General features: G+C 35.1%; 1 protein-coding gene across 2 annotated transcripts in view; it reads right to left on the bottom strand.

The window, feature by feature from the left end:
• The window catches only part of PIK3C2A (phosphatidylinositol-4-phosphate 3-kinase catalytic subunit type 2 alpha), a 55275-nt gene that overhangs the window by 13861 nt on the left and 28330 nt on the right, over positions 1 to 13084 (bottom strand). For both annotated transcript variants that reach the window (XM_087717346.1, XM_087717349.1), the window contains 11 exons: positions 12366 to 12408; positions 12071 to 12284; positions 11869 to 11991; positions 10896 to 11063; positions 9250 to 9364; positions 7393 to 7535; positions 5916 to 6104; positions 5323 to 5416; positions 3823 to 3917; positions 1813 to 1993; positions 1398 to 1502 (listed from right to left, as the gene is read on the bottom strand). In XM_087717346.1, coding sequence (XP_087573472.1) covers positions 1398 to 1502; positions 1813 to 1993; positions 3823 to 3917; positions 5323 to 5416; positions 5916 to 6104; positions 7393 to 7535; positions 9250 to 9364; positions 10896 to 11063; positions 11869 to 11991; positions 12071 to 12284; positions 12366 to 12408 — 1470 coding nt within the window. The remainder of the gene's footprint in view (positions 1 to 1397; positions 1503 to 1812; positions 1994 to 3822; positions 3918 to 5322; positions 5417 to 5915; positions 6105 to 7392; positions 7536 to 9249; positions 9365 to 10895; positions 11064 to 11868; positions 11992 to 12070; positions 12285 to 12365; positions 12409 to 13084) is intronic.

Here is a 13084-nt window from a genome sequence, read left to right as displayed (position 1 = left end):
CAAAGATACGAAACATGGTTCATATTATATAAACCAAAAGGTTAAAAAGAGAAATGATAAATGTTCTAAGTTTGGTTTTGCTCAATTTCTCATATAATAAATAATAATAATAATAATAATAATAATAATAATAAACAATTAAATTAGAATGTACACAATTACAAAATGGTAACACTAAAGGCCCAGACAATTCTTAAACAGTGGTATTCCAAACATATAAGCACTTTACATAAAAACAAATGGATTAATTGAACCTACTACCAGTATTAATATACTACTTATTCCCTGAAGTAGAAACAACATCGAAAACAAGGAAGTCTGTCACCAGGGCCAGTTTAGAAGTCTTTAAACAGAGGAGAATCCTGATTCCTCAGAATTAAATAGGGCAGTTTTAAGGGCAGTTTTAAAAACTTAGAAGTTCAAACTATATGCCGTTTATCCTGCATTCTTTTTACTTAGAGAGGTTTCATAAAGATAATACAAACCTAGCTTGTTGTAACAAGTTGAGGGGAAAAAAATCAGGTTGCACAAAGTGGCAAAAGTTTGACAGGAGACGTACGCAAACAAAAATATGTGGGGAAGGGAGGGAAGAGGAACATAGGAGCCACAGCTAGGAAAAGGGTCAGCTTAGAAAGGAAGAACCTGAGGAGATAAAGGGAATAAGAAACACAGTTTTAAATAAGGAAGACAGAATGGCTACTTGTGAGTAAAGGAGAAGTAAAAATAAAAATGCAGTCGCTTTTCTTCCTGCAGCCCTTTGCCCAGCTGGGATTCCAGTTCCTGCAACTAACAAGGAGAATGACACAGCTTGGTAAGTGCAACTGATTCAGGAGTAATGACTGGCAACTCCATCACTGAGGAAAGACAGAGGTGGCCAGTTTCACCAAGGAGGAAATTACTCAGTGATGTGCCCGATGACATGGCTGGGAGAGTGCTTTAAGAGGAAATAAAGAGATAGGGAAAGGATCTGATCTGAGGAGGAATGATCACAGGAAGTGAGATATATTGCTATGTGACTTTTGAAGAAACAGCTGTTGCTGTAAGCATTTTGCAAGGCTGGAAACAAAATTGGTTTATTTTGAAATGCACCTTTAAGAAGACTGCTCTGTCTCTCATGTAAGACATCTGAGCAAGCCTCTCTACAGGACACAAGATTTCATCTATGTATGACAGCCTACTGTAGTTTATAGTTATTATTACAGAGTGGTCAAAACTAGAGGCCGGAATCCCGTGGTTATATGTATTTTATGTCCTCACTTCCCTTGAGCAGTCTGCAGATCACAAAATAGAGAACCTCAGTCTCCTAACATTTACAAACCCAAAAGATAAGTAGGCAGAAATGGGAAAGGATGAGTGGAATATACAGGAACCAATGATTATCGTCACACAGCTCATACCTTCACATTCAATTCTTTAGCTACAAGACTGGGGCTGAGAGGCAAGCGGCATTTGTTTTTCAAGAAAAAAGACTGGACACGTTCCATTCCACTTTGCAGAACCACCTGTTAATAACCAATTCAAGGTTAAACTTCATTAAGTCATATTTGCAGAAATGTTTTCATTATGAATAAAGCATTAAGTTATATCAGTGTTCTTTTATAACACAAATCTGGTGTGTGAAGCAGCAGCGTTGTATTTTGGGGGTTGTATATTTCAGTCCCTATTACAAGGCTCAGAATTTTGTAAAAGAGATGAAAAAGTAACCCAACAACCTCACTGCGGCTGATTTTACATGAGAAATATGACTGTACCATTAATAAATGCAACTGTGCTTTCATTCACATTTACACATGACTTGATCACTTCACCAACCTGTCTGGCTGATCCACTCGTCTGCTTGACTTTTTCTGCAACCATTCCTAAGAGCTGCACAAGTCTTGACTGCCTTTCCAGCTCTTCTCTCAGACTTTTGCCACAGATGGAAAGGAAGGCACCAAGGATATGCTCATATCTTATTCCGTGTTTGGTATCATGCAAGGTATCTTTTAGTAACCTAAAATATTACATAACATTAGATTGGGTTTCCTTCACACATGCTTATTTGAACCATATTTTGTACAAGTATTCAATACAGGGTATAAAACGTGTCCCCCTTTTGTTTGTTTCCACAACAGCAACCCTATAAGATAGGTTCGGCTGAGAAAGATAAGAACTGGCCCAAAGTCACCCAGGAATTGTCTGTGGCTAATGTGAGACTGGAAGCTGGATCTACTCTCCCCTAACCCAACATCTTCACTATTAGAGCACACCGGAATTCTGTAATAAGTTGGATTTAAAGTACCACAAAACAGCAGAATACAGCAGAAATGGGAAAGGATGAGTGGAAACATGCTCAACTGGCTGGTTGATCTATGACCCAGGGAGTGGAAGGAGACAAAGAACTGATATAATCATTGATTTAGTAAGCCTCAATGAATGTAGCCCTCACATTTCGAAGTCCCAAGAAGACATGACTATTCTGCATGTGCACCTAACCCCAAGCAGGGACATAGGTAAAGTATTTTTCTTTGCATCCAAACCCAGAACTTAACTGGAGATGCTCAATATTTCATACTCCTTAACTTATTATTGGTCAGCACACATAGCAGATTGTACTCTGACTTTGATTTTTCTTCCTATTATTCAGGAAATGGAGTTAGAGTGAATTGTTTTAATTTATGCTTTTTACTGTACACTGATTTTTGTTGTTGTTTAAAATAAGTAATGTGTGTGCACCATATTTTTTGGAGTATAAGATGCACTTTTTCTCCCGTAAAAAAGGGTGAAAATTTGGGTGCATCTTATACACCGAACGTAGTCCCACCCATCCACCGGCCCCCACTCTTTGGCATATGCCTCCCAGTAATTTGTCTCCTTGAAATAACTGCATGTTTCATTTTCAGCTTCAGCACAGCTTGATTAGCACAAGCAGCTGATTGTCGGTTGGATTGGCCTCCCAACCATCAGCTGTTTCAAGCTGTAGGGATTGCCATTGCCACCTCAGCCCACCCTCTGCACACCCCATTTTCTGCTCATTCCGATCCCCGCTGCCCGGAACAGGTGGAAAATGGGATGCGGAGACCAAAAATGGGGCAAGTGGAGGGAGCAATAGGCTATGGCAATCCCTGCAGCCTGAAACAGCTGATCGTCTGGAGGTTGATGTAACCGACAATCAGCTGCTTGTGCTAATCAGGCTGGGTTAAAATTGAAACTGAAACATGCTGTTTGCTGCAAGGAGGCAAATTGCTGGGAGGCAGAGGGAGATTTTTTTTCTCCCCCCCCCCCCCCCAAAAAAAGCTAGGTGCGTCTTATACTTCGGAGCGTCTTATACTCCAAAAAATACAGTACATAAAAATAAAACAAAATAAATGTTCAGATTCAAGAGAAGATTCATACTATGTATCAACAGAGAATGTATAGCGAGAAGACAGTAGCACCTGAAACCATTGTTTTATTTTCATTAATTTATACAGCACCTTCCACTGCATTTACAATATTATATTTATGTAAAGTTAAAATAAGTTAAATGGGGTTTTTTTGTCCCTACGTAAAGCATAATCTTGCTTAAGACACAAACATGTTATCTAAATTCAGTTTTAGAGAGAGACTAATGCAAGATTAGGTAATAATGCTGGAACAGAAGAAAGCAACCCAGAACTTCAGGAAAAATACAATAGCTTTTTCAGAACACCTAATTAATTCCTATTAGCAACAGCATACATTTTTCTGGCCTATAAAGATTTATGAATATTCCTCATTTTTAAAGTTTTCACATCAACTTTTTACTTGTTCTTGAAAATATAAACATTGTTGAAAGATGAAAAAGAATATAGATCTTCTTACCAATATAGATAGTGTGCTATTCGAATATTTCCTAGTGCTCGGGCCAAGAGGAATCTGATTAAAGAGTTGTCCAGATACGTTTCATATTTTAATGCCTAAATACACACAAAAGGTAAGTTTTATACAGAGTTATATTTAAAGACAACTTAGCATAAGCGGTTTTCCACATCAACAGTTTTCCAATTAAATGAACTTCCCAAAATTATGTTCCTTAAAATATGAAACTATTCAGCACTGTTTAAACTTATCATTTAGACTCAACCAATCAATCAATTTATCTATTTATTTCATTCTGTCTGCCTATGTTCTTAGGAAGTCCATTTAAAAAAATTGGATGTAGGAGAGATATTTATACTTCCCTTTCTTTTGCATCTCCTTATCCCTTCAGAAGGTCTGTTCATTTTTTTACTCATACCCTTTGAATAACTATTACCCTATTAAATAGCAATACATAACAAAATATAAAACTATTTTTATAGAGTGCATATTCAAAATGGTTCTGAAGCAACATGATAAATAGTAAAAAATATGTCAGCAACATTGAAATGATATTTTATTTTTACTTGTTATTGTTATTATATTTATAAATAACTTGAATACAGTCAAGATTGTAACATAATATAAACCATCTCTTATCCTTATAAATGAAGAGACCTTTGAGATGAATAAGGAAACATTAAGAAATATCTTAAATGATAATCCTAACATTCAGGCAGGGTCACAATAATTTACATAATTTAATTAATATGTGAACCCGAAACTTTATTTTATTACACCTTTTCAATTATTTCTCCTGAATTTTCTACACTTGCTCCTTCGGTCATTAGGTCTCTATGAGCCTATTTTCTTCCTCACACAGTGTTTTCAATCATATACCATGTGCTGATCATCTTTTCAGGCCTCAAACTACAAAGATCTATTAACATTGCCCCCCCCCCATCACTGAAATCTTATGAGAATGCCATTTCACAAGGTGTCAATTCAACAACAAAATCCCATTAAGAGACTTTGGTCATTTCCTATACTTTTTGATTATTTAATTCTGAGGTTTTAGAGATACACCTGCCTTGATATCTTGGTGTTGGCCATAATCTACCCTCATTTACTACACTCAATATAAACAAATGCAAATAAATTTCACCCAGTTGTTTAACCTTAGGGTGCCAAATGGAAGGGTACATTAAGAAGCCTCCTGTTAAAACAAATATTTTATCCCACTCCCATCAAACATTTTCTCCCACTTCCACGCATAGAATTTACATGGAAATAACTGGGGAACAGAAAAGGATATAGTTAAATATAGTAAGTAGAGTGGTTTGTTTTATGCTGTAAATGCTATTGTTAAATTACGGCATTTTATATTGTATCTCATTTATTAGACTTAATACCAAAACTCCTAATGTTACTGTCATAAATTAACTGTGATTTCTGATTAATTTCTGTGCAGTTACAAATGCCATTTTCCCCTTTTCAGTATATTTAATGCGATAGTCTTCTGACCTGAACAAACTGGGGAAGAATGTCAGCAAGTTCATCATCGTTTATTGCCTCAATCCACTGTACAGCTTTTGTTCTTACTTCTTGATCAGCAAAACTACAAACCAGAAGATTAATTGAAATCATACTTGATTCACATTTGGCAAGAATACATGTTGTAAGGATTTTTGGGAACATTAGAAATAAAGTTTTAGCCTATACAAAAAGGTTTTATGCATTAAACCATAATGCATAGACCACTGAATGATGTTTATAAGGAGTAGAATTGGGGCCATTTTTCATATCAGTAGACTACATCAGAAAAGATACTGGTTTACTTAAACCAAATACTTAACCTTAAATTCTTATGTAGCTATATACAATGTTAACATAATGTTACAGTTTCAGCCTAGCAAATAACCAAATTTAGAACTGTAAGATATACAAGATAATTTGTACATCAACAAAATTCACATGACAAAATACTGTGAAACCAGTAATGTGGCTTTTACTTACAGATGCTGCTTACTTGGAAATAATCTAGAAATGCTTAATAGTTCAAAATCTATAATATTTTTCAAACATATTAGAGTCTGAAATAAATGTATCTTACTTACTTTGCGTTCAGCAATTCTAATGCGGTAAGTGGAGGTAAAGGAGGCCACTGTTGAAGTAGCAAATATATTTCAGGAAGATTGGTCAAATCCCAGTTTGGAGCGCTAGCCAGTATCTTCGGCAGGCTGCCTGCATGTGTGTAACAATAATGTCGCTTGTCCCATAAAAATGCCTTATCTTTCCTAGATAATCTATAAAGGGTAATTCCAAACATATTTATTAATTCATTACATTGCCATTATAGTCACTAACAATAGAAACCATAAAAAACAAATCCTGTGTGCAACTATTATTATATCTACAATAAATTTCATCATCATTCATCCTGCTCTACTTTCATTTATTCCATTAGATCCATCAGTTCAATTTAAAAAATTCAGAATAGATTAAAAGAGGAACTGAAAACTTCAAGTGGTATCGTGACTCATCTTTTAATAACTTCTTTACAAAAGGCTGGATCATCTTGATGCTATAAAACTCTTATGAATTAGCCTGGTAATGGGTACCAAGCATTTTGATCAGGTTAAAGCTATTTTAGTTGAACTGTACATTGGCTACTGGAGGAAACCTTGCATTCATAAGCAACTTTGAATATAAGGGGAAACCTTATCCATCCTTTCTTCTCCATATGTTTCATTTGCAGCATTATTTTTGACTTCCCAAAATAATCAGCCTCCTCAGTTCTTTCTCTGTCAACAGGAAATTCTCAGGCTCTGACACTAATGGAATGTAAAAACGTGAGTACTACTGTATACTGTGAGTGTACTGCACTAAGGATAGTCCTCGGCTTATGGCCTTAACTGAGCCTCATCATAAAGTGGGTCATCAGGTGACCAACCCAATTGTACAACCTTTTTTTTGGATGGCATAAACACAAATGCTGCAGTTATAAAGCGAACATTGCAGTTGATGAGAAAATCCATTGTTTGCTGCTTTTTGATGGAAATTGGAAGTAAATACTGGTTTCCAGCAAATCCATCATAAACTGTGGTCACACGACTGTGGAATGCTGCAAACAATCGTAAATGTGGGCTGTCTGCCAACTGCCCAAAATGTAGTCTTATGTCTGTGGAGTGGGAGGGTAAGGGTGGCTGCCATACCAGGTCATATGCTTTTGGGAGGTTCATCTTAACTTTCACCAGTTGCTAAGTGACTGGTCATAAGTCAAGGACAACCTTTTAACCTTTGATTAAAAGTCAATAGGCTGAGTATACTTCAAATTTTTATAAATGTCTTTTTAAAAAGTAATTGTTATGTGATAGTTCAAAATTTCAGTTACTCAACATCCCCTTCTGAGTAACAGTTGGACTATATTTTGAAAATAAATAAAGGATGCACCCTGGTCATATGTAGTTCTCAATGTTCTCTAGAACCTTGTCAAAAATTGTTATATGCACAGCAGAAATAAATACTGAAGAATGATCATATCTAATAATCTGCATATGGAATGTTAGATTTGAAGTAACCAAGAGAACATACCCATATGTACCCTCTTTGGAAATAATGGAAAGAAGACGCTCCCTTGAATCTTTTTCCAATGTGTCTATAGAATTACATGTTGAATTGTTTGCAGCCTGAGGAATTTTATATATAATGTCAAATGGTAAAGAAGGGAAGTCAACCTGAAATGTTAAAATAATAAATCAATCAACTACAAAATAGAAAGCTCTACTGGCACGTCACAGTTTTTCCCACTTAAATTTCGCTTGAATCTTTTTCCAATGTGTCTATAGAATTACATATGGAATTGTTTGCAGCCGGAGGAATTTTGTACATAATGTCAAATGGTAAAGAAGGGAGGTCAACCTGAAATGTTAAAATAATAAATCAATAAAATACAAAATAGAAAGATCCACTGGCACTCCACAGTTTTTCCTACTTTAATTTCAATCTCTTTCACCTTCTTTCTTTTCCTTTCGTACTGTCTATATACTATTAAAAACTGATTTCTTCAATCTTTAACTGGGCGAAACAGTGAACCATAGGCCAAAATATTTTGAATGAAGGTACTTCAAAATGAGCTAACTTATAGAATGCATCCAAAATCTGGGACCCATGACTCTCATGGCAAATTTTATAAAACATTTTATGACATAAACATTATCATAAAGCAATTTATGACATAATACAAAAGTCATAAAACATTTGCTAGGCTAATGTTAGACTACACCATACCGTTCAGCAAGAGTTATTTTCATCCCAACTTTTCTAGTATATTAGAAGCTCTCTGACTGTTAAAGGCATTGGCAGAATCTGGTAAGGAAATAGCTCTAAAATAATGGTCCAACAGAGCACCGTTGTCTAGATATAAAATAAAGTACATCAGAGGAAAATAATATCTGAGAGACATTTATAGTACCTGAAAGCTTGTCACGTATAATAAATACAGTAGATGTACTGTATATGAGGTAGGCATTGATGGTAGAAACTCAAGTGCTTGCTATTTTGTTTACCATATCAAAGTGATGCCATTTAAAAAATGGAAAGAGCAATAAATTAATATTCACAACTGCTTCTAAGTTTAGTTTACCACAACATTATTCCCCAGGGGCTTTGTGTCTGGACACTGCTTCTTCTTACAAGTGGACAGAGAGCTGCAGTTTCCAAATCATTTGTTTAAGATCTGGCTAAGGTTAAACATATAATACTTATACATGTTTACATGCTATTTCTGAGAGCCACAAACCACAAGGTGTCAGTATGGTTTACAATAGGTAAACAACATTGCCTATTGTTTCCAGTTGACATTGGATTCGTTATTAATCCATAAATGAGAAGTGCATCTCTCAATATTCATGGGAGGAACCACTGGCTGAAATTCTTGAATGCCCATGCAACCATTTCCAAATAATAAGTACATATCTCTGCATTATACCAAGACCCCAGGATAAATGAACAATCAAGTAAAAATATAATGATAAAATCCCCAAACAATCTTTCGGCAGAGAGGCATTCGGGATTGAAATGTAATATGTTCAGGAAAACGGAAATTATTCTAGTTTATCTTATTAACTGTGCAATCAGTTTTGATGTGAAAAAATATTACTTAAAATTTCAGATATGAATCTTTATAAAATGTCTCCTCCCAAGTGCAAAATCACTATTCTATGTTCAAATTGGCCTATTTGAGCATCCTGGAAACTTCAAAATGCTTGTTGCATAATCCTAGTAAAATAAAAACAATTTTATTCTCATATACTATTTTGTGGATGATTGGAAAGACCAAATAGAAATGGGGCCTACTTCTATTTCTATTGGGAAACAGAGCATATTACATTTCACCCCTATAAATAGAATATAAATGCTTTTTTTAAAACATTGAGGAAACAGTATTACCTGTAACATTATCCTTTGCATTAGGTTTCCCTTTTTATGAGCTACTCCAGAGACAGTATTTAAGTTTTGAGGAGGTATCCAAAGATGTAAAAGTTTTGTCCCACATGTTAACATTCTAAAAGTATAGAATATATAATTTAATTTTATGACCACATTTCAAGAGACAATACATTTTAGAAAACAAATAAAAGTTATCCCCTCAGGAATACCACTAATTTCTCATGTATAATTGTGATCTACAGAAATTCCTGTGCATTAAATCTGAATATAATTTAATAACTTCCTACAATCTCTTTTTATAGAAAATTTTATATTGAGGCAATCCAAAATACCTGAGGTTACTAATCATCATAGTAGAGATGTTAATACAAAACAGACAAATATGAGATCAGACTATACAGCACTATCAAAATCTTTTTGTATGTGTTTTTTCAAATGTTTACTTAAAGGCTATGTTTACATACAGTTCCCCCCCCCCAAAAAAAATATCCAGTGTATTGTAGCTTTAAAAGAGCTCTGAGACCTACAGTTAAACATAACTTCATTTTAGTTGTACAGATCAAGAGTCTACATTAAGACAAGTTGTGGTGGTGGTTGTTATATGGGCAGTCAGTAAGAGTCAATGACTTCAAACTGACAAACTGTTTAACATCTACATGCATGTCACTTCTTAAAAGAACTGGCAAGACAGGTTCTTATCCTCAAAAGACTCCAATCTAAAATGATGTCTAACCAGAAAAGAGCCAACAAGGCTGATGCTCCACAGACAGAACACACAGAAATCCACAGCAGCCTTACGCAGAAGACCTGTGCAAACCATAAGCACTGTGAGCCATCTGTGTCTTCTGCAAGGCCTGGTGCATCTACTTCAAGGGCTCTTCTAGATTTGCTCAGGTTGCATGAGGATGCATAACCACTTTGCCAGTGCTCCAAACATTAGTGGGATCCATTCATGTGCACACCTGAAGACAGCCTACTACAGCCACGCCAATCCTTGCAGAGGATTGACTATATTGAGGAGGCCTGCTCTTAGAAAGCTTTACACTTTATTATGCAGGCATTATAAATGAAGAGAAAACTATACTGAGAAAATACAAGTTGATACATTAGTAGCATAATTTCTGAATGGGTGAATTCTTTATGTAGAAGACTTACTACAGCGCTGCAAATTAGGTTGCTTGGATTTTATTGGCTTCAACAGGATTCAAACAGATTATATACAAAGGATTTAATACTTGTAGCCAGTAATATATATACTGGAGCTGGCTCATATAAGCCTATGAGAAGAAATCCTTAAATTCTCAGGAATTTTGTAAGTTGATTGAGCGCAGCCGCATGCCTAGTGCACTGATAAGCTGTGTTGGTAATTTGCAGCATAGCAGCACTATGGATCTGGGAGATCCAGTGGTTACATATTTATTAGCATATCACTACTTGGAGTTGACCTATTTTGTGCATTGAACTTAACATACTTTTCTTCAGTAAAACTTTTCAATATATTTTTACACATAGAAATGGGGGAATTTAGAATCTCACTTGCGTTAATTCACATTGATTTTTCTTTTCCCTTTTCACCACTCCTCTAAACAACAAAATTAAGATTAAAGGAGCTCTCTAGCATTTTACTGTTTGCTTCAAATACTTACCGTTCAAAGTCAAAGAGCGGTAAGGAAACCTGACTCAACCTCTCTGGGCCTTTTCTCTGTTTATTTGAATCTGGTGAATTACCCCCATTTTGATTTAAAATACCAAAAAGAGTAAGACATAGGATGGACTCTACTGGCAACTGAGAAATCTGGATGGGAAAAATTATTCTGTAAAATAATAGAAGTGGTTTGTTAGATAACTATTGATTACATTTTAGAAAAAAAGAATTAGTTAATATGCTCAATGCCTGGCAAATCTCATTAATGTTATCTCATGTCATTTGAAACCATTGTATAAAATAATTTCATCAATATCTAAAAAAACATTTAATCTCAAATATTACACATAATTGACAAAAGATTTTTTATACAAATAATGGCTAATTAAAATAGATTTTTCCTTAAAATGGTTGATTCCACACATAAGATATAGAACGGATCATCTGGCTTTGAACCAACTCATTTTGAGAACCTAGCCAACAAGTTTTATATTTGCTGTATTTGACAAATTCATTAAATGTTTGTGAAGCATTTAACTCTACAAATGGTTCCTTCTAATTCCTAGGCTTGTGCAAAACAATTAATGAGTGTTAAATATATTCCTTGAATAACCTGTAGACACTCAAAAACCCAGCATGATTGCTCTGAGGCTTTCAGAGGTCTTCTAGGTATGCTGTTATAAGCATATTTTTTTAGCCAACACATTGAGAGGGCCTTGAAGCAGCCATACTGAGGTTTTGAATAGCTATGTGTAATTCCACTGTTGTCTTCCTCAAACACAGAGTAACAGAACAATGAGCATTTCTCCCAGTCACTCCCTAGCCTGTACTTTCAAATTATGTTGAAAAGTCTTTTTACTAGCTGACTAAGTCAATTGCGATTTTTTAAAATTAATTAGCAGTTTAAAGGAATGTGACAGATATTACATAAAGAATTACTTTTATGCGTCTATAAACTAAAAAAGGACACTTACAATTCATCCCATTTAATCAAATAGAAGAACTTCTTATATGTGCCAACCTTCTTGGACTGCACTGGTTTGAAGAGATCTTTTCCATTATGGGTCAAAGAGCAAACCAGATAATATTTTTCATAACTAAAAACAGAGCAAAATGTAGTCAATAAAAATGAACATAACGTTCAGGGTAAAAGTACAGTTTAGTGTAAATACTCACACTGAAACCCAATTATTGGGAATTCCATGAGCAGCAAATATGGTGAACTGGAGATGCTCTGTGGCAGTCCATGCTTCTTTAGTGCTTTTCGTAGTCCTTGGAGTGCTTAATGAAGGACTGTGGTATGAGTTCAAGTAGAGTTGAAGAAGAGCATGGACAGCAGAGGTCAGCTCATCTATGCTCATTTGAAGAGGATTTTCAGATTGCATAGAAGCTAGAAAATTGTTTTTTAACGTTAAGAAGATAATGATCAGAATACCCTTTAAAAGAACAAAGATATTTAATTTGTACTTACCAACTGGATTCTTGCTAGTGTCATCTGACGATATTATAGAGCCCTGTCCAGTGAGATATGAAAAAAGTTATCAATCTCTCCAAATAGGGAAAAAAACTTTGTTGAATTGTTATTAATATTTCTGCTTATTTCTTAGACATTCATGCTACAAGATCTTTTGTACTCCTTATTTGTACAAGTAGTCCTCAACTTATAACAATTGAGCCCAAAATTTATGATGTTAAGTGAGACATTTGTTAAGTAAACTTTGTCCCATTTTACAACCTTTGTCATAGTTGGTAAGCAAATTACTGCAGTTGATAAATTAGTAATCTGGTTGTTAAGTGAATTGGGTTTTCCCATTGACTTTGTTCGTCAAAAGGTTGTACTGGGTATATGACCTTCGAACACAGCAACAGTCTAAGTAAGTCCCAGCTGTCAAACATCTGAATTTTGCACACATGATCACGGGGATGCTTCAAGGGTCGTGAGTGAAGAATGGTCATGTCACTTTTTTAAGCGCCGTTGTAACTTTGAATGTTAAATGAACTGTTGTAAGTCAAGGACTAACTGCATAGAAGCAAAAAGTGGCTTCAATCAGGTGATGCCCATACCAATAACATTGCAAAGTTTGTCTGTCAGCAATCAGAATATTAAAAAAAATCAGTCTCACTATATCGACTTGCTTAAAGATAATTAACATGGTGTAGAACTGTGATGGTGAACCTTTGGCATGCATG

The sequence above is a fragment of the Thamnophis sirtalis genome, unplaced genomic scaffold, assembly GCF_051295495.1.
Source record: "Thamnophis sirtalis isolate CommonGarterSnake01/CBP01778 unplaced genomic scaffold, rThaSir2_p1.2 scaffold_1, whole genome shotgun sequence".
Classification (NCBI taxonomy): domain Eukaryota; kingdom Metazoa; phylum Chordata; class Lepidosauria; order Squamata; family Natricidae; genus Thamnophis; species Thamnophis sirtalis.
Note: the sequence above shows the minus strand (reverse complement) of the source record. Positions and strands in the feature narration are given on the sequence as shown.